General features: G+C 42.2%; 1 protein-coding gene across 1 annotated transcript in view; it reads right to left on the bottom strand.

Annotated features, from left to right (window-relative positions):
* gfra2b (GDNF family receptor alpha 2b) overlaps positions 1 to 22,990 on the bottom strand; it is a 380,025-nt gene that overhangs the window by 344,510 nt on the left and 12,525 nt on the right. The window contains exon 2 of the mRNA XM_047373569.1: positions 11,422 to 11,721. Within this exon, the coding sequence (XP_047229525.1) occupies positions 11,422 to 11,721 (300 nt within the window). The remainder of the gene's footprint in view (positions 1 to 11,421; positions 11,722 to 22,990) is intronic.

Below are 22,990 nucleotides of genomic sequence, written 5' to 3'. Positions count from 1 at the left end.
TCTCTGCGCCAAATAAAGTCAAGTGGACCGAGGAGTGTGATAAAGCTTTCAAGGACCTGAAGTCTGCGATCTCCAGTGACTCTGTTCTCTACAGTCCAGACTTTGATGGCCCCTTTCTACTGCAAACTGATGCCTCTGGAATAGGCCTGGGTGCAGTGCTGATGCAGGACATTGATGGTGAGAGACATCCCGTTGTTTTTCTCAGCAGGAAGCTTCAAGACTGAGGGACTAGGTATTCCACAGTTGAAAAAGAATGCCTTGCAGTTAAGTGGGCTGTGGAGTCACTGTGGTACTATTTGTTGGGGCGCCATTTTACCCTTGAAACAGATCATAGGGCGCTGAAATGGTTGCACCAAATGAAAGAGTCTAATATGCGTATTAGAGATTAGGGGCTCCATCCCTATAAGTGATTGATATTATATTTATTTATAGAACAAATGTTGTTTGTTTAGTTTTATTTCAGTTATAGTGATAATTATTTAAACATTCTTTCAGGCAGAAGGACTAGCCATCTTTCTTGGACAGGGGGAATGTGGGGAAGTGTCAGTTTAGTTGTTGAGTCTTACCTTTGGGTGTGTCTCCTTGGTAGGGTGGAGCATACCATTGTCAACTAAGAGGGGAGGTGCTCTGCAGAGTTAGATTAAGTTAAATCTAATTTTTTGATTGATTGTAGATTAGTTTAGTCTAATGATTTGCATGAATGTAAATGTTTATTGGTATCATTTATTGTTTTGTGTTAGGTGGGGTGAATTATTGCGGTAAACAATTTCTTGTTTTATTGTGTCACCCCTTTAGCTGGTATGAGTGTTGGAACTACCCTAAAGTAGAAAGCCAGCTTCTTTGTTCACAGTGTGAGTAGAAAAATGTGACCTGCAGTTTCAAATAAAAGCCATCTCAACTGCATTCTGTTGCCTCGCCTCCTTCCCGCACAAAGAACGATCCGCTGGTCGAAGTGACATGTGTGTATATATATATATATATATATATATATATATATATATATATATATATATATCAATTACACATTGGTTTAAGACATTCAGTAAGTGAAAGAGAAAGAGAGGCTGTATAAGTTGATGTGCAATATGGCTTAGTCCTTTCTATACCAAACTCACAGTTGGCATTTAAATTCTAAAGGGACTGAGAAAAAATAACAGAAAATGACACATGGGAATGACACTAAATCAGAAGGGACCTAGAAAATCAGTTCATTTCTATTTGCATGTTTCAGTCACCTGTTAGTACTTTGAATCACACACAGTGGTATAAAAAGTGCCCCAAACAAAGTTTAATTAATTATGTAGGTTTTATCAAACCGAGTGATAGACTTTGGTTTCATGCTGCTTATTTGTGTAAAAGAAGTGTTACTGTAAAGGTGTTTCATGATTTCTGCTTCATGCATTTTTTTATGTTTGCTGTCACCCTGAAGGTTTCTTCCTTTGGTGTGCCTTGTTAAATGTGTGAATACATTCTTGCAGATGCTTTGCACTGTTCTCTCTCCTACAGAATATTGTGTTTCTCTATCAAGTTTTTTCCCTGGTAGGGTCTCCCATGGCAAACATGGCAAACAGGCTCTAGGTGATGGGTCAGACAAAGAGTGGTTCAAGAATCCCTCATGAGGACCAAAATATTGAGGCACGTGACGTCGCCTGGTACGGCGGAGCCAGGCCTGGGGTCGTGACTCGTCAGAGAGCGCCTGGTGGCCGGGTTGCTCCTCGCGGGACCCAGCCGGGTCAAGCCCGCATGAGAGACGCGAAGCCATCTCCCAGTGGGCCCACCACCTGCAGGGGGAACCGTGAGGGACCGGTGCAAAGAGGATTGGGTGGCGGACGAAGGTGGAGACCTCAGCGGCCCGATCCCCGGATGCTTAGGATGGCTCTAGGGACGTGGAATGTCACCTCGCTGGGGGGGAAGGAGCCTGAGCTTGTGCGGGAGGTCGAGAGATATCGACTAGAAATAGTCGGGCTCGCCTCCACGCACAGCGTGGGCTCTGGAACCCATCTCCTTGAGAGGGGTTGAACTCTCTTCTACTCTGGAGTGGCCCACGGGGAGAGGCGGCGGGCTGGTGTGGGTTTGCTTGTTGCCCCCCAGCTCAGCCGTCTCGTGTTGGGGTTTACCCCAGTGGATGAGAGGGTCGCCTTCGGGTTGGGGAGAGGTCTCTGACTATCATTTCAGCCTACGGGCCGAGTGGTAGTGCAGAGTACCCGGCCTTCTTGGCGTCCCTATCGGGGGTGCTGGATAGTGCCCCTCCCGGGGACTCCATTATTCTGCTCGGGGAGTTCAATATCCACGTGGGGAACGACAGTGACACCTGGAGAGGCGTGATCGGGAGGAATGGCCTCCCCGATCTGAATCCGAGTGGTGTTTTGTTATTGGACTTCTGTGCTAGTCATGGATTGTCCATAACGAACACCATGTTCAAACATAAGGGTGTCCATCAGTGCACTTGGCACCAGGACACCCCAGGCAGGAGGTCGATGATCGACTTTGTTGTCATATCATCAGACCTTCGGCCGCATGTTTTGGACATTCGGGTGAAGAGAGGGGCTGAGCTGTCCACTGATCACCACCTGGTGGTGAATTGGATCCGCTGGAGGAGGAGAAACCCGGACAGACTTGGCAGGCCCAAGCGCATAGTGAGGGTCTGCTGGGAACGCCTGGCGGAGCCCTCAGCCAGGGATGTATTCAACTCCCACCTCCGGGAGAGCTTCGACCAGATCCCGGGGGATGTTGGAGACATAGAGTCCGAGTGGACCATGTTCTCCGCATCTATTGTCGATGCTGCTGCCCGTAGCTGCGGCCGTAAGGTCTGCGGTGCCTGTCGCGGCGTCAATCCCGGAACCCGGTGGTGGACACCGGCAGTAAGGGATGCTGTCAAGCTGAAGAAGGAGTCCTATCGGCTGTGGTTGGCTTGTGGGACTCCTGAGGCGGTGGAGAGTGCTCCAGGAGTATGGAATCGGGGGCCCTTTATTAGGGGCCCTTTATTAGTGGCCATCCGGTCCCTGTACGAGCAGAGCAGGAGTTTGGTCTGCATTGCCGGCACTAAGTCGGACCTGTTCCCGGTGCATGTTGGACTCCGGCAGGGCTGCCCTTTGTCACCGGTCCTGTTTATAACTTTTATGGACAGGATTTCTAGGCGCAGGAGGTCTGGTTTGGGGACCAGTGGATTTCGTCTCTTCTTTTTGCGGATGACGTGGTCCTGCTGGCCCCCTCTAGTCAAGACCTACAGCATGCGCTGTGGCGGTTCGCAGCCGAGTGTGAAGCGGCTGGGATGAGGATCAGCTCCTCCAAGTCCGAGGCCATGGTACCCGACCGGAAAAGGGGGGCTTGTCCTCTTCAGGTTGGAGGGGAGTTCCTGCCTCAAGTAGAGGAGTTTAAGTATCTCAGGGTCTTGTTCACGAGTGAGGGAAGAATGGAGCGGGAGATCAACAGACGGATCGGTGTGGCTGCCACAGTTATGGGGGCACTGTGCCGGTCCGTTGTGGTGAAGAGAGAGCTGAGCCGAAAAGCAAAGCTCTCAATTTACCGGTCGGTCTACGTTCCTACTCTCACCTATGGCCATGAACTTTGGGTCATGACCGAAAGAACGAGATCCTGGATACAAGCGGCTGAAATGAGCTTCCTCCGTGGGGTGGCCGGGCACTCCCTTAGAGATAGGGTGAGGAGCTCGGCCATCCGGGAGGGGCTCGAAGTAGAGCCGCTGCTCCTCCACATCGAGAGGAGCCAGTTGAGGTGGCTCGGGCATCTATACCGGATGCCTCCTGGACGCCTTCCTCAGGAGGTGTTCCAGGCAAGTCCCACCGGGTGGAGGCCCAGGGGACGGCCCAGGACACGCTGGAGGGACTATGTCTCTCGGCTGGCCTGGGAACGCCTTGGGCTCCCCCTGGAGGAGCTGGAGGAGGTGTCTGGAGAGAGGGACGTCTGGGCGTCTCTGCTGAGTCTGCTGCCCCCGCGACTCGGTCCCGGATAAGCGGAAGACGACGAGTACGAGTACAAGTTTTTCCTACACAATACATTTTTCTGTTTGTTTTTCAGGCTGTAGGATGTTGTTCTTTATATTTGCAGGAAAAATTACAGATGGAAAGCACAAAGCGAAGTATGAAAGAATGGTAAGCATTTATGGTATAAAGCTCCATGAACCATTTCATGTAAAGAAGTAATGCACCAGAGAAAACATCTAAGCATATTGCACCTCCTTATTCCAGATGTCAACCAGTAGATTCAGCATGTCTACCTTAGAGGAGGAATGCTACTGCTTATTAAACAATAGTGAAAAAAAACTGTTATATAATCCCATCCATAATACTGATATAAATTTACAAGTGATTAAAAATGTTATCACTCATTAATACGACAGAATAATAATAATCCTAGATGTATTTTAGTACAGTTGCTAAACTTGCTGAAAGCGGGGCTAAACACAGAGTCGTAGCTCTGTTGAACCCTCAATTCCCTTAGCTCTCAGCAGTCATGACTTTATGGGATTCTTTTTAAAGAAAATGAATTCTATTAAAAATAAAATCATTTGCATACTCCCGAACATGATTACTTCATCCTCAGTAGGTGAGACAGCATTGGAGGTAACTGTAGAACATGATCTGTGTTTGGACTGTTTTGATCCTGTGAAGCTTCCTGAGTAATCAAATATATTAGCTTCATCTAAACCTTCAACTTGTAAATTAGACCCAATCCCAACCAAATTATTTAAGGAAGTGTTCCCGTTGATTACCAGCCCCATTTTAGATATGATTAATAAATATCTAATATTTACTAATATCCTTAGTAAATGGATATGTAAATGATAAATCATCTTCAAACTCCAGGGTTACTCGAGAAGTACCACAGGGTTCAGTGCTTAGGTCAATTCTCTTTACTATATACCCTACCGGTTTTAGAACGCCTTTCTCATTTAATGGTTTTCGTTATGTTTATGACTATTTACTATTTATTTGTACGTAGATTCTCACTGAATGAATTAAAACTGTGAATGAACACATATGGCATTATGTAGCAAACAAAACATTGTAAAAGAACTTTAAATATGTTTTATATTTAAGATTCTTTAAAGTAACCACCCTTTCCTGTGATGACTGAAATATTAACCTTTTGCTGTCTCTCAATGAACTTCTGGGAAGTTCTTTCAAGACTCTTTAGAAAACTATTTCAGGTGACCACCTGATGAAGCTCATGGACAGAATGCCAAGAGAGCAAACCAGTAAATAAAGTAAATGAATGGGGGGCTATTTTGAAGAATATAAAACTGTTTCAAGTGATTTCACAGTTTTTTTGTTTCCTATATGATCCCATGTGTGTTCATTCAAAGTTTTGTTGCCTTTGGTGAGAATTTAAGTAAATAGTCATAAAAATACAGAGACCCATTTAATGAGAGAGTGTATCTAAAACCAGTAGTGTATGTGCTTCCAATAGGTAAAGTTATCAGGCAGCATGGGATAAATTTCCACTGTAATGCTGACGATACTAAGCTTTATTTATCCATAAATCCTGATGAGCTTAACCTGCTGGATAGACTACAGGTATGTCTTGAAGACATAAAAACTTGGAAGAATTTTCTGCTTCTAAAGTTAGACAAGACAGAAGTTGTAGTCTTTGGACCGAAGTCTTTAAATAAAAAGAAACTGCTTATTCAATCAATTAATGTTAATGATATTAAAGCGGACTCCAGTATTAAAGTATACAACCTTGGTGTTATCTCATATTAAACAGGTTTCTAGGATTTCTGTGTTTCACCTCTGGAACATTGCCAAAATTAGAAATATCCTGTCCAGGACTGACACTGAAAAACTAGTCAATGCATTTGTTACTGGACCTTTGTCATTTTTTTATTGTCAGGATGTCCACAAAAAGTAAGTTAAAAGCCTTCAGCCGATTCAAAATGCTGCAGCAATAGTTCTGTTGAAAATTTAAAAGAGAGATTGTATTTCTCCTATTTTAGCTTCCCGTCATTAGCTCCCTGTTAAATCCAGAGTACAATTTAAAATTCTCCTTCCTGCATACAAAGCCCTTAATGATCTAGCTCCATCATACATCAGGGATCTGATTGTTCCATATATTCCTAAAAGAGCACTTCGTTCTCAGACTGCAGGTTTACTAATGGCAGATCCTTTAGTTATCAGGCTCCTCTCCTATGGAACCAGCTCCTAATTTTGGTCTGTGAGGCAGACACCCTGTCTACTTTTAAGGCTAGGCTTAAAACTTTCCTTTTTGACAAAGCTTATAGTCAGGGTGGCTTAGTTTATCCTGACCTATCTCTGTAGTTATGCTGCTATAGGCTTAGGCTGCTGGAGGACATAATGACCACTTTCCCTTCTGCTAAATTCTGATACTACTCTCCAATTTTGCATTATTTGCTGTTATTTCAGCTTTTAACTTTATGTTCTCTCTGTTTGTTATCTTCCTAGAAGCTACATCTGACCTGGCTCTGTGTTTAGCTGTGGCACCTTCCTGGAGGGGGACATCAGGTGAGCTGCTGCTGACAACAACTTAATGTTCTACTTCTACAGACAAGCTGTATATTAGGATGGCAGAGCTTTTACTGTGACTAACCTTATTTGCTCTTCTTCATACTCTAACCTTGAAAACTGGCTCAGAGTTAATCTGCTTAGCTGTCTTTCTCTCCTAGATGAAGCCACTAAAGGAGCTATAACCATTAATGTTTTACTTTTCTTTCCCATAGAAAGTACTCCTGGATCAGTGCTTCTTTGTTCTCTTTGTGTCTCTGCTCTGTTCTCTCAAACACCCAGTCGGTCGTGGCAGATGGCCGTTCACACTGAGCTAGGTTCTGGTTCTGCTGGAGGTTTCTTCCTGTTAAAGGACAGTTTTCCTCTCCACTGTTGCTACATCAGTGTGAGGGATTGCTTCAAACTCAATGCAAGCAACTGCTATCTCTCGCTACATCCTCATCCAAGAGGAGTGAATGCTAGATAGAAAAACCTTTCAACCAATTTAAATAATAAACTCAATCTGACTGCACTAATTGGAATGTATGTACCTGTTATGATTTGGGGTTTTTTGGTTTCAGGTTTTTTCCTTATATGTTTTTCACTGCTCACGTTTTGGGTCATGCTTTTGTTTGTTGTTTTTCTGGTCATTGTTTAGTCTTGTTCATGTTTTATTTGTATATTAGAGTCTCTGTTTTTGCCGCAGCCACATTTTGTTCTGTCTGTCAATTAAGTTTATTCGGTTCACCTGCACCATGTTAATCAGTTTTGTTTTCCACCTGTACCATGCTCCATATATACACACCTGTTCAGTTAGTCGTTGCGGAAACATTTCTCATGCTTATGTCTTGTTCTCAAATCATGTCTTGTTTTTTTGCTCATGCCTGCCCGTCATTCCTGACACTAGACTTGTATAAGTCCAGGATGGAGGGAAGGTCAGCCCTGATGATTCTCTCTGCAGACCTGATTGTTCATTGCAATCTGGACCTGTCCTGTTTTGTAGATGAGCCAAACCACACTGAGATGGATGAAGACAGGACAGACTGAATTGTGGCAGTGTAGAAGATGACCAGCAGCTCCCGTGGAAGGTTGTACTTCTTGAGTTGCCTCAGGAAGTACAGACTCTGATGGGCCTTTTTCCAAACATTGTAAATTTATAGGACCATCTCAGGTTTCGAGAAATGGTGGTTCTTCAAAACCAGAAGTGGTCCAGAGCCGACACAGTGTTGTTGAGGATGATGAGGGGGGGTCTCCAAAAGTCCACCATCATCTCCAACATGTGTTGTGAAGTAGCGCAATATAAATAAACTGAAATGAATTAAATTGAACTTTAACATATGTGGTTGTACATTAAATAAAAAGCAGAATTCACTCATTTCAAGTAGATTGTGTGTCATTGCACTCAGAGGCCAGATTCCCCAAGTTCCCAGTCTGAAAAACACAGGAACACCCCTTGAAGTCCAAACTAGGACAGTTGGACCAAGCCAAACCGACCCAAATATTATATCCTATATGGCTGTCACATATTTAGAATGTGGTGAAAGATGCTGGTATTTGTAGTGTATTAGCTCTGGCACAGAACACAACACAAGCAGTGGCCCAAAATGAGTGTTATAAAGTGTCTGTTTGTAAACATGTTTCTTCAGTATCTAAATGCATAAAATCATAACAAAGATATTTTTGTCAGCTTGTATTGCTAATCTCCACTCAAACTCAAGGTGAGTCACTTTAATCCATTGCTGTGTGCTGTCATTTACCACACTCCTAAACATAATACAGACTTTTCAAATGACGTTTCTGATTTCCAATCAGGGATATGGACTGACTATTATAATGTCCTTATACTTGTGATTTTGATGTTGTCCAGAGAAGCTGCTGGTGAACGACTTTCTCATCCTCACAGGCTCTTTTAACCTGGTGCAGTGGGTGACTGGTCCCACATCTGAACATAGACACACATTGGACCTTGTCCTCTCTCATTGGTTGTCTGTGACTGACCTTGACGTTTTCTGCAGGACTACCCTGGACTCTGTAGCTCCTATGAAAATCATGCAGCCTAAAGCCAGAGCTGAACCCTGGTTAAATGAAATAACGCACACTGCCAGACTGCAGAGTGCTGCAGAGCTGAAAGCGGTGGAAAAAGGATAAGCTGTCATAAGCATTGTTTCATTTCACATCCTGAAAAACTGCTGCTATCATTTTCAGAACATTGTCAAAGAAGCTACATGTAAACATTCAACATTATTGTGTTTCATTAAAATGATCCATTTATGTTATTTAAAATTATTGACACTGTTCTTAAGGTCCCAGAACCTGCTCTCGTGGTAGGTATGTAGTAACTTTTTGCAATTTATTTATATATAGGTTGTTACCACAAGGTGACTGTGGCTCAGTAGTAAGAGTAGTCATCTTGTAATCAGAAGGTTGTGGGTTCGATCCCAGCTTCCTCCTGCCCCTGGGCAAGTCACTTAACCTCAAGTTGCCTGCGTATCGTTGTATGAATGTGTGAGCGTTAGTGAGTGCGATTGGGTGAATGTGGCTCTAGTGTAAAGCGCTTTGAGCGGTCTGTATGACTGGAAAAGCGCTATATAAGTTCAGTCCATTTACCATTTACAAGAGGCCTCATCTCCGTCCCTGCTTGAGACCCCTCTTGCTTGTTTACTTGTCTGGTTGTTTGATCCAATTTGACCAGTGGCTCGGACCACATTAAATGATGTAGTCGGACACAAGCCATCAGGCTATTCCTGCCATCATGTCTCCCCTCAGTTTTTTACAGAGGTTTTCACTAGCATGAAGCAGGTGATCCTCTCTGCTGTAAACAGCAGTTTGTTGTCAGGTATTGTCCTTGTAAGTTTTAAGCATGTTGTATTACAGCCTCTATTTAAGAAACCTGGCCTCCACCAAACAGTTTTAGCAAACTACTGGCCTATCTCAAAGCTGTCAATTTTTTCTAAAATCTTAGAGAAAGTTGTCTCAAGTTAAGCTCTTTTTAGATGACAATTATATAGGAGTTTTTTCACTCTGGGTTTGAAATTCAGCACAGCACAGAATCTGTCTTGGTAAGAGTTTTTAAGGACATCCTAATGGCAAATGATTATGATGAACTTATAATTCCTGTTCTGCTTGCCCTAACCGCTGCCTTTGATAGTGTGGTTCACAATACTTTAATATCTCATTTACAGCACCAAGTAGGTATTTGTGGTACCGGATTAAACTAGTTCAGGTCTTATTTGAAGAACAGAACCAAGTGTGTTAACACAGGTAATTCTAAAAGCTGTTAATTGACTAATTATAATGTGTAATTGTGTAAAGCAATTACACAGTTAATTAAACCGTTATTGTTTGCACAGAATGGAATTGGTAGGATTGTTGTGCAAATATACTTAGCACAAAAAGAAAAAACATTTCTGTTGGGTTGATTATTTCTTTGTCATAACAATGTTTCTTGGAAATAAATTTAATTCTGTTGGAATATTTATTTTCCTTTCACATTTATAAGAAAATACATTTGTGGATTGAGCATCAGAAGTGAGTATGTGGGCTACATCCGGAAAAAAGTTGCGAAATCCCTTTTGCCAAAGCCAAACAGCTTATTCTGCTGTTGACTCCTGTTTGGTGTCATTTAAAGTTTGAGGAAACAAGACATATTGGCAAAGTAACAATTTGCCAAACCGTACACTACAGCAAGAAATATTGCACCATTTAGGGGGAAATAAAAATGATTTCCAACAGGTAAATGAAATTCAACCAAACACAAACTTTCATACTTTTTGTGCTAAATTTGTGTTTTTTCTAGATAGAAAAGTGTGTTATTCTGTATACTGTATCTATGAATACACCTAGTTCAAAAACACCACTGGGATTGTAGAGACAGGAACTGCCCATGTGATACTCCAGCTGCCACTGGATTTAAACCAAGTTTTTATTTTCAGTCTGAATCACATACATTGTACAAATCCCCCGAACCCCCTTCCCCAAAGTTTACACACACACACACATCACAAAACCCAAAGCACATCACTGTGTTAACATAGTAAGAGTAAAAACGCCAGGATGTGCTGTTCTCCTAAAACACACAAACACACTGTACAAAAGCAACACTCACTCATTATTACTGCACCATATGAATGTGTATCAAGTGCTACAACTCTTGAATGTACCATACTCTGAGTCATTGAAGCTGTTTCAGACTTCTGAGTCTGAGTGGTGATGTTTCTGTATGTTAGTTCAGTGCAGGTTGTGTGTGTGCATGTGCCTCTACCAGCCCACTGATGTGTTCCTGTGTGTGTTTGTGTGTGAGGACTGTTGGCAGCACAGAGGCATCCTCAGTGGAACAGGGAACAAAGAGAGAGGCTCTTAATGAGCTCTGCCATGGCTGAGACTCAAACTAGGCCAGTCGACAGGCCGCGCATGTGTTTGTGTCTGAGTTAGTGTGGGTGGTGTTGACACACATAAGCAGAGTACAGGACCAGCCTCAGGAATAAGCTAGGTGACTGAAAACACTGCAATGATGACAAAGCCTCAATTGTTTTGTTTTAGGTCCAACAAATAGCTGATATGTCACTGTAGTGCTCCTGCAGTTATGAGTGGCAGCTTACAGAGACCCTCTTCACTTTCTTCTATAGGGGTCCTGTGTTTGCTGTCAGTCTGATCTGTCTCTATAGAAACATTCCCATACTTTCAGCAGTTCTCAAACGGGTTTTAACACTCATCCTGACGTAGAAAGGGCTTGCAGTTCAACATAAAACAAAAGTAAGAATATCCTATTCCCTCTTTTTTCTTCAGGCAATAGCAACCAGGCTCCCACACACCAATCTGTACAGAGAATCTTTGACCTCAGTAAATGTGGAGCTTTCACAGAAAGGATGTACCAACTCGCAGACTAAAACTGTAAAACAAATAATCAACAAGCAGCAGGAAGGCTAATTAGCTCCAAACTGGCTTCACTGTGTGAGAGGCTCACCTTCAGTCAGACCCATGTGGATGCTCCAGTAGTTCTGCAGACACTGCAGCTCCTTTTTCATGCCCCTCTTGCAGCGGCAGTCATACAGCGGCGAGTCCTGCAATACCTCCAGCGCCCCCTGGCACTCCCTGGAGGGCAGCATGGTACTGCGCTCCTTGTCCCCGCCAGACAGACACTGGCGCATGATCCGATAGCGTGAGCTGCACTGACTGTTCTGGTTGCACAGCTCTGAAGCTCGAACACAGTCCAGAGGTTCCCTCCAGCCGGGGGATCCCAGCTCCGATTCACACATGCAAACATCTGCAGGACAAACAGGAAGACAGGGAGAGCAGAAAGTTGAAAGTTTGTGTCAGAGCCTATTGAATACACTGAGCAACAGAGCTGATGTAAAGGTTAAGGCTACATGTAGATCTCATTTGGACATGAGTCAGAGTTGAGTCTGTTTCTCATCCTAATTTTCTTCTAGGTTTTAATAAATGTAGACCTGGTGTAAGAAAATGTCCAAGTTTAGACTTCAAAAACTTCAAAAGGTTCATTAAAAAGTATATAAATCATGCAAAAATGTTAATAACCATAAACCAAAATTCAAAGACAGCTTCAGTTATTTTGTTTATTTAAAAGTGAAAATAATGAGAATCGGATTGATAACAACAGAACTTCTCTAAGGCAGGTTAAATTTAATTGGAATTATTTTAGAAAAATCATCAATGGTTTTGCAACAGTAAAGATGGTGTATTAGTAATTATGAGGTCTTGAGTTTTATCTCAGTCATACCCCTTTTTCTGACAGAACAGAGCAATGTTTAGATGTCTAATAAACAGCATCAAACATGTAGGAAAAACTTTCATGTTTAAAGCAAATATAAAACAAGTTCAGCCTAGACATATTCAGGCAACTTTAGAATTTGTTTTTATCTGGAAATTTCTCATCGAGAAGATTCCCAAGCTAATGACCACTAACTGGCCCTGACATGAACATATACTGTCCCTGTCATCTCCTTGTGTTTTTTTGCCAACCACAGGGATAGCAAAATATATTTTCCACACAGTGGAGGAGGCTCCGTCATGATCTAGAAGCTTTTTACTTCAATGGAACAGTGTTATGTTTGCTTGTTGTGGTGGACCCAAACACAGGCCAAACATCAGGAGTATGTTGGTGAAATGTATTTAGTAATAACAAGGGTAAACATACAAGGTATTGCACGGGGACAACAGGACATGGAACCGAGGTAAGCGGTTTAAATACTGAGTGATTGTGAACCAAAACACAAAAGATCCATAAACTAAAAGACAAAAAAACAAAATGTGAGTCAATTTACACAGAGAACAGAACACAAGGAATAAGTAAGAAACTCAACAGAGCAGAATAAACTGATATGGCAAGACCATAACGACGATAACAAGCAACCACAAAACAGAAACACCTGTGGATCAAATAATGGAGCTTCAGACACAGCTTCATGTTATGAAGGGGCATCAAATGCCCCTTTTCCACTGGCTCGTTTTAGGCAGCTCTGTTTCACTCAGTCTCGCTCTTCGTGGTACGGTACCAATTGTATTTCCACTGACCCACTGACGGCTGGAATTATGGCGGCTAAAGCCCTGCCTCCAGGCATTAGTGTAGCACTGTGCTGCTATTAGTTACCTTTGTGACATTGTCACATTAAAAGGAATCTGAGTGAAATGATAAAAAATAATTATTAAATAAAAACAAAATAAATGTTAATAATGTTTGTATTATTGTATATGCTAGAATGTCTTATATATGTTTTTGCATGTATAAAATGATCCACTGGGATAATTATCCGGACCACAGCCCAGCCAGAACTTATAAAATAAGGCTCTGGGGTTCTAATGTGAGGGGAATGAGGCAGGAGAAGCACAGAGGAGAGACGCTGCTGTCTGGACTGGTGAAGCTCCAAAGTTTGCTTGAAGAAGTTAACATTTTGGGCTTTATGAAGGAAGTTTTTGTCTAAGTCATGGCAACAACAAGGGCAAGGACTTTAAAGTGCAAAACCAGAGTTTATGACCGGAGCAAAGTTAGTTTTGATAGTTAGATAGTTTGATAGTTAGTTGGATATTCGTGCTCCATGGATTCAACAGGGTCTTCCTCCCGTTTGGTCCGATGCAGGCAGTCTGATAACAGGAAGCTGCTCTCTGCCTGCTCCCTCCTCCTGCAGACGCTGATTCTCTTAAGGGCTTTCGATAAATTTCTGAATCAAACACGCTGTTTCATGGTGGTATTGTTTTGTGTGTTTTGGGGGAAATTGATGTGTGTCTAACATCCTAACCAGCTGATGTGATCAGCTGTTAATAAATATAGCACGCCACCTGCATGTAATTCAAAAAGCTGATTATTATTTTTATTTTGTTTCAGCCTTCAGGCATGGTTTAAGATCTGTAAAGGGTAAAATGATATTTTGGTATGACCCACTCCAGCCCTTAATATTTTTATTGTCACTCTTGAATTTTATTAACTTTTCTCTGCCATACCTCAGTGAAAACTCTCTCATTTCTCCTGGTGCTCTGGCCTAACAGCAGTCTGTTCACTAATTGGTTGGTAATTCGACACTGAGTGGTCAGCACTTCGAGGTCACCATTGCTCTTCGTGAAGTCATCCTCACCAGTCTCATGGAAATGCTTGAATGAAGTATGTCTAGACAAATGTTTATATATCCAACACGGACAGTAGGGGAACTCACCACTGAGTCCATTTTTGTCACTTGTGAATCTGTTTTGAGATTTTGTTCATAAATTATTTAGCATTTTTAGAGCTGATAGGCGGTTTAAAATGCTGTTTAAATGCACTTTGCATGTCAACAACTGCCTACACCATTTATTTTGTCTTTTGCTTAACCTAAAACCTGGTTATAATCCACGAGGAAAAGAAGGGATGTTCAAATCGGACAACTTTCTTCTAAAGATCTTGATCAGAAGGGAATTTTGTTCCAAGGTTTTTGTGCAGGTATGTTGTTTTCAGGCTCCATGTAGCACAATAAACAAACCCGAAGTGTCAAAGCCTTACATTATTTTACCTAAGCTGTCCACAGCACATGGAGACTACAAAACACTATCACTACAAAGGTTAAACAGAAACAACTGCCAGATTCCTTCATCTCACCATTCTTTTTTTGCACTCTTGACAAAAACCAAATAGGCATCCCCGCAACAATTGATTGACCTCAGCAGATATAAAAAAACTTTCAGAAAAAGTAATTTTGCTGTTTGTCTCTGCCAGCAGCTCAGATCATTGAGCAAAAATCAACAGGCAGCAAGTTTAATTAGCTGTGGAGAGAGCAACTAAATCTAAATCAGCTAAATTCACCTTCAAGGTTACTGATGGTGGAAAACATCCAATTATGCAAATTAAACTTTGGCACATTAAATAATTGATCAACATATCAACTGTGAAGTCAGTAAGGTGATAAATATTGACCTCAACATCAATGACACAGAATTACTTGGTGGATTGTTTAGGAATTTACTGCTCCCTTATTGCTAGGTCGTTTCTCTCAAATTACATTTTAAGGCTGTTGAAGTTTGAGGTAATAATGATCCAGCTTTCTGTCTATTCTAGAAGATCTGTCTGCCTGTCTGAGTTTCCTAACCAATAACAGTGTAAACATTACATGTCTGTGTTCCAAAAAGTCACTGTACAGACATTAGTGCAGGAGGGATTGCAAAGGTGAAAAAATGGTCTTACAAAAGAGTATGTTTGAATACCTGCAGTGAGATTAATATTGCTTTAGGACAGTGTACTGTGTGAGCAGCTCGGATTCTGGCGCAGTACTGTATGTTTCTGTACAGTACTGTACAGACACGTACTGTCCGCGGACGTTTGAGGTTTCATAGTGAAGCGTACCTGTTACCTATATTTCTGATGACACATTACTACATTTCCCACACGTTCTACCATGGCATCATTGGATGGGGAGGCAAAGCAAATTTGCCTCTTAGCTTTGGAAAACAAAAAGAAAAGAAGTTGGTAACAATTGGGGGCTTGTCTAATTTTGTAGAAATTGGAAGCTTGTTGCTTTTGTAGTACTGTCACAATTAGGACTCATGGGCGCACTAAACCAGATTAGGGACAAAGAAGGGGAATACATCTGTAAATGCAGCGCAGAGACTGGTAGTGACACTGCACGTACTTGGGACCGGTTGCTCGGAGCAGTGTGTCACATATAAAACAGTTCGAAGTGGAGACTATTTTTGACCGAACAGTTTTTGCATGCTCCGCTCTTCTCCTGGTGGGCAGGTTAGTCCCGGCAGTGGTCCTCCCAGTGCTCCTGGGTTCTGGGGAGCCTTTGAATGTCTGTGGCTTCGATCTCCTCTGTGTCTGCCTCGGGCCCTGGGGGGCAGGTCTGTGGCTCCTCACACCCGCTATTGAATATTCTTATGGAGAAAACTTAAAAACACAAGCACACACATACACCCACAGGTTTGTGGATTCAGGTGTTTACAGACACACTGATATACTCTATATTGAGCTGCGGTTGCAATGAAATGCATCCTGTGTACCGTGCACTTTTTAGAAACTTGTTGTTTTTTCTCTTTCTCCTAGTGTTGTAGCAGACTTCTAGAGTACTATCTTGTATTCTCTTTTTCCTTCTTTTTCTCCTCTATTCTTATCTTCCTTCCCTTTCAATTTTTTGCCCAACCTCTCTCCCTTTCTTTCTTTTTTAATTTATTTTCCCTTTTGTTTATGTCTTCGTGTCCAATGCATTTGAAATAATCCCAAAGCATTTTCTAACAAAGTTTTCATGTTTATCAATCAGAGCATTATAGCAAAAGCTAAAATGATCAACTATTAAAAGTAAATCTATTGGGCTTCTTGGAAGTCAGACAACAATTCTTAGTGCTACTCTGCTGAATCTCTTCAATGCAGGGAAGTAGCTTGTGGTCTGTCTCACATAAACGTTTTTTCAAATTGAACAATTTGGTGGACTCCTACGTGAAGGCAAGACCCTCAATGTGATGTGAGATTAAGACCTCCAAGGTGATGTGACGTGACAGATATTTTGATGCAAAGTCGTACTGAGAAGAGATTTCCTCCACCTTTTTTCTGAACTGACCTACATCCGGTTGCCAGACCTTCAAAATAAGATTAGCTGAAAGCCTGTTATTTTATCTATCAACACCAATTTTTTATTGCCTATTTTAATGGTAAAGAGGACAGAAAATGCAGCATTTATGTAAAAATATACAAATAAACTTAGGTTGTACAAATTTACTGATTTGATGCACTGTTCTAGAGAAGTTACATGCAGTGAAAATCTCAATACTGTTTTAATGTGTAAAATTATACACCAACTCACAAAATGCAGATTTACACAATAATTGCAGTCACACATTTACAAACCTACTGATTTGATACACTGTTCTAAAGAAGTTATACAGGCCATAACTCTCAATTTACACCATCAATAATCTATATTAAGGCCCCATCCACACGAAGCCAGGTATGAGAGTATCCACAAAACTTGATCATATATGAAGTCTCATCCACACACAACGCTGTGAAACCGACTTCATTTGAAACTTGCTCTCAGAGTGGGAAATTTAGAAGCCACCCCCGTGGTGGCTCCGTGTGGACAGTCCCAACCCCTTAAGCTACAAACTGGCTAGCCACTCCTCTACCTCAACAATCATGCGCTGACTAGCCAGCAACAACAATGCGACCCTCTGAGTTCCAGTTATATTGAAGCTATTCCATCTGTGGTATGTTTTACACCAAAATCTTTTGCTCCTCTATGACAAATGTGTGTTGGAAATAGATGCTTAGATCTCTATGTTCGTCTTTTTCCTGCAACACTTTCTCACACGTGCAATGTACCTCTGTTGTTGTGTTGCCACTCACTGGCTTGTATTGCAATGCCTAATATGGCACCTCCGGCTTTGGGTGGTTTCATTTTTACGGTCAAACTTTCCTGTGTGAATGCCGTCTTCGGCTCTGTGTGGACATGGCCTAAGTAGTGATGTATCCTTCTATGTCAAGGCTTCGGAGCGTGTGTCGAGTAATCAAGAAAGATTTTTGTGAAGTTTATATCGAGGCTTGTGTTGATGACACATATGGTGACATTTGAGGCTGTGTAAGATTGCCGTACCCCATGACTGATTTAAGAACTGTGTAGCCAGTTCAGGGAACATAACTCTTCAAGTCTATCTTGACAAAGAACATTTTTTATAATTTTTCTAGCAATATCTTTATTAATTTACTACACAAAAGAGAAAAAAAAAAGTTCAACAGATTTGTAATTAATAATAGTTTGAATTTTCGCTCTTCCCTCCCATCTGCACAACATAAAAGTTTTTTTGGCAAGAAAGTAAACAAACAAAATCTAATCAAAAATTGCTTATACATGAAGGTAACTTGTATTATATACATATGTACAAATATTTTATTTGAACCCATTTTTCTTATAGTTAGATCTATGATTCCATTATTAAATGCCCAATATCAAAGCCTTTTCACACCACAAAAGGTTTCTAAAGCTTTTGAAGTTTGTTGTAGATTTGGATTTGATGAGGCCTTCTTACATTGGAGTAAGCTATTACATTTTGTCATGATTTGTGGGTGTTTTTGGGTTCTTCTTCTTTGTATTATTATTATTCTTGATAATTTTTGAATCATGCTTCTTTTTATTATTTTCCTGGTCATGCTTTAGTTTTTGTCTTCTAGTTCATGTTTTGTCAAGTTAGGGTTTTTGGATCTGATTATGCTTTAGTTTCATGGTTTACTAGTTGTGATTTTATTAGTTTGAAGCCTATGCTTCCTGTCCTGCATTCTGGGGTCCTCCGCCATACCAAACCTGACATAATGTTTCCGCCAAACATGGACCTCGCGGACGGTAAGCAGGAGAGCGCCAGGTATCGCTGGGTTCAGCAGCAAATGGAGGAGGAGATGAAACATCTGCCGGCCGATCTAAAGGTTCTGGCCTCTCCACTGCTGCTGGAGCAGATGGAGCGTGAGGCGGTTCTGCGACCTTCTCCGCCTTCTTCCCTGGTTGCGCACCCTGATCTGGCAGCAAAGCCGGCATCTTTCTCCCACCACAAAAAACGCCGGCGTGGAGGAGGCAAGGAGGAGTCTCCATGACCGCTGCTGTGACGTCAGGAGCAGTGGTTTCCCTGCCAGCTGACGTGAAGGCTGCAGCGAGCATTCCCGCATCTTCGTCTGCCACAGCACCGTCTCCCAGGCTCGCTGCGGCTCCGCCCATGCCGTCTTCGCTCTTGTGTCAGCGCCTGAGGAGCTGGAGGAGCATTTGAGATTTTTTGATTGCCAAATTCAGAGCTTCAAGAGGACCGGTCTCCTGCATTACAATCAAACATGCAGAAGAGCATCTCTGAGCACCCAACACATCAAACCTTGAGGCAGAAGGGCTACAGCAGCAGAAGACCACACCGGGTGCCACTCCTGTCAGCTAAGAACAGGAAACTGAGGCTACACACAGGCTCACCAAAATTGGATTATAGAAGATTGGAAAAACGTTGCCTGGTCTGATGAGTCTCGATTTCTGCTGTGACATTCGGATGGTAGGGTCAGAATTTAGTGTCAACAACATGAAAACATGGATCCATCCTGCCTTGTATCAACGGTTCAGGCTGGTGGTGGTGGTGTAATGGTGTGGGGGATATTTTCTTGGCACACTTTGGGCCCCTAAACTCTCTAGCTTAGCTGGCCGCTAGATGACGCAGTGGGGAGGGGTGACTTGTCTTCAATGTGAGGGAGGAGGGGCCGTGGGAAGTTCGACACAGACATATGAGGAAGAAGACAGAAGAATAGGTGGATCTAAACGAATAATATGCAATGCAGACCATTTTGATATAAACGATATACTCTCATCTTATAACTCTTTTGAAAAAATCTCAATAGTTTTAAAATCTCGATATATCGCAAAGCTCTAGTGTCAATGCCACAGCCTTCCTGAGTATTGTTGCTGACCATGTCCATCCCTTTATGACCACAGTGTACCCATCTTCTGATGGTTACCTCCAGCAGGATAACGCGCCATGTCATAAAGCCCGAATCATCTCAGACTGGTTTCTTGAACATGACAATGAGTTCACTGTACTCAAATGGCCTCCACAGTCACCAGATCTCAGTCCAATAGAGCACCTTTGGGATGTAGTGGAACGGGAGATTAGCATCATGAATGCAGCCGACAAATCTGCAGCATCTGTGTGATGCTATCATTTCAATATGGACCAAACTCTCTGAGGACTGTTTCCAGTACCTTGTTGAATCTATGCCACGAAGGATTAAGGCAGTTCTGAAGGCAAAAGGGGGTCCAACCCGGTACTAGCAATGTGTACCTAATAAAGTGGCCAGTGAGTGTACGTTACATTATTAGAGCACCTTCATATTCATAAATGCTGCATTGTGGTGTTTCGTGGATCTGGAATATATTAATTGTATTCATTTCAATGAGGAAAATTGATTCCACATATGAATAATTCCAGTTATGAGCTCCATCGTGGAACAAATTTACTTATAAAGCAGAGGCACCACCAGGGGAGTTTTTGGGTTCTGAACCATTAGGGTCTTTGGCCCAGTCACTTAAAGTTAAAGTAACACAGGACATGTACCAGCTCTCTGCCTTGGCTGGGTTTTCATGGAATGTAAATTATTGTGAATCAAACAAAAAAGCTTCACAATAATTTGACTTGGTTTTAATGTTTTGTTAGTAGTTGACGTGAAGGATAAAAAGAAACTGTTTACAACAGATTAAAAAAAAACATTTGGCTGAAGAAGATAATGACACATTTTGTGATATTTAGAAAAAACTTTCTGGTCAGTCCGTCAGACTAAAGCTGTTCCTAAACTCAGAGAAACTATGGTTACTGTGGTTCAAATAAATGTACTTCTTTTCTCATCTATGAAAATGACTTTCAGATTTCACTCTCTCTCCCACCGTTGAAGCCCTGTTGTCATAATTTCTTACATTTCTAAAAAGAAAACTGGTGTAAAATTGATTTTCTTAGATTTTAATGTAATGGCAAACACACTTATTTATTTAAATTATGCAGTGACCTATCCCAACATTTCATTAAAATATGTGCCTTCTTTCATGAACCTGTTGTTTTACTGCCATCTTTCCAGTGTTGAGTTTAGTTTATATATTACATGTATTATTCATAAAAATAAAACAGTTAACTTATTAATGGTTCACTTGTGATTAACTATGACTTATTTCGTACTAATTCTGCACTTTTAAACAATCTAGAGCTGTATGTTTAGGATCAGAAGAGAAGAGAGAGGTTTACAGTTGTTCTTTCTACTATGTCTTACGGGAACCAGGAGATATTTCCTGGTTTTCTGAGCAACACCTGTTTTTGTCTACATGTAGAACTGGACTATAGGACCGGCTGCAGCCATGAGATGCAATGTGGTGATCTGAATGACCTTTTAATGTGTTTAGTAACTTTAAGATTAAATGCTTTTAAATTCCTTTTGAAGGTAAAGGATCAGATATTTTTCACATCATGATGCAGATCCAGCTAGAAGCTCACAGAGAGGGTTCTATTGTTTTCTATCATGGCCAGCCCATTTAACTTTACCTGTAGCTCAGGTGAAAGTCTCTCATCATGACCCTGATGATGCTCATTAGTGAACCTCCACTTCATATCTTGCTGGGTGAATAAGGTGTATTCACACCAGGAAAGTCCTTTGGTCCGCTTGTTTGGTTTGGACTAAAAGCGAACTTTGTTTTTTTCATTTGGTGCAGTTCGTTTTCACATTGTACTTTTTGCAAGTGAACTATTACTTGTAAACAAAGCCACGCAGGTGACGATCATTGTTCCCATTGGACAGAAATGACGGGGGCAGGACAGAGCACAGACCCGGAAATTTAGGAAAACAGCTGTAGACGTACAGCGTGCAGCACCTGTGTTCTGCATATGTGTCCGTTATTACAGCTGCAATATTATTGTGAGGTTGAAGAGCAGCTCATTCAACACAGATTTTGCGACGTTCTATTTATAAGTTTGGAACAGCGTCGGAGAATGCGTGCTGAACGCTGACGTTCTCTATGTGCCTTGTCCCACGACAAGCCAGTAGCGTTGCTAAGCAACACACAGCTTATCAGGTATGATTACCTTACAACAAACACCTTAGCTACCGGCTACGGTGGCTTTTTATGACCAAAGAAACGTACGCTTTTTGTAGTTGAAGAGAGTCCAGCTTCTCTCTAGGAGATGGGTTCCAGAGCACACACTGTGCGTGGAGGTGAGCCCGAGTATTTGTAGTTGATATCTCTTGACCTCCCACACAAGCTCAGGCTCCTTTCCCTCCAGCAAGGTGACATTCCACATCCCTAGGGCCAGCCTAAGCATCCGGGGATTGGGCTGCCGCCCGTTCCTCTTTGCACCGGTCCCTCATGGTTCCCCCTGTAGGTGGTGGGCCCACTGGGGGATGGCCCTGCGTCTCTCATTCGGGCTTGGCCCGGCCGGGTCCCACGAGGAGCAACCCAGCCACCAGGCGCTCTCCGACGAGTTCCGACCCCAAGCCTGTCTCCAGGGTGGGACCCCGGCTCCGCCGTACCAGGCGACGTCACGTGCCTCGATTTTATCAGAATCAGAATCAGCTTTATTGCCAAGTTCGTGCATACAAACAAGGAATTTGACTCCGGTACACTTTGCTCTTTTGTCCTGTTTTTTCATTACAGAATATACAAATTTACAATTTACAATGTACAATATACACATATCTTATGGTCCTCATTTAGGTTTCTTGAACCGCTCTTTGTCTGACCTGCCACCTAGAGCCTGTTAGCCATGGTAGGGTATAAACACAAACACTTCTTTTTATATAGGTGAAAATTTATTGACCGTATAGCAATACAATTTCTATTCTGGTCCAAAAACCTTCAACTAACTAATTATGCACTATTCTACAGAAGGGAGTAAAATGACTATCTTAAAATATATGTGAAAGAAAATATATGTGCATTGAGTGTCTATGAAGACAGCAGTTTTATGAACAAAATGTGCAATTTGGGTTAACTTGGAGCAGTGGAGCAGAATCACTGTACAGGGAAGCCGTCTTGGTGCGCTGATGCGTCTGGATGGCGGCTATCAGCTGGAGACAGTGGGCCGCACCCCTTTAGCCACTAACAACTGATTGCCCCAAATCTCGTACAAAGGGACATAAAACTCTGAGGTGGGAACTCGGTGGGAAATCTCCAGTAATAAAACTGGGACAAAGGAGTGATCAGTCCACGAGGCCCAGACCGCAGCTGCTTTGAATGGAAAAACTTTAAAAGTCCAACTTCTAACTATTGGCTGATTTGGGATCAGCCGGACAAAAGCATGAACATGAACCTTCCTGATCGCATCCATGCTCTGCGATTCAGCCACACAGCAAATCAAACAGCTCACCATAAACACTTCAATCAATACTGCATGCAACAAGTTTGGATTAACTACTGGTGATTCTAATTCACCTTAACTATGCCTCACCCTGCCCAGACCTCTAAATACACCTATCCGATTTGATATAAAAAGAACGAAATTACTTTGACATCTATTTCTTCTCTTCACCGGCCAGAGTGTCACGCATCCTTGATCAACTCAAA

This window comes from Girardinichthys multiradiatus, chromosome 8 (genome assembly GCF_021462225.1).
Source record: "Girardinichthys multiradiatus isolate DD_20200921_A chromosome 8, DD_fGirMul_XY1, whole genome shotgun sequence".
NCBI classification, from domain to species: Eukaryota; Metazoa; Chordata; class Actinopteri; order Cyprinodontiformes; family Goodeidae; genus Girardinichthys; species Girardinichthys multiradiatus.
Note: the sequence above shows the minus strand (reverse complement) of the source record. Positions and strands in the feature narration are given on the sequence as shown.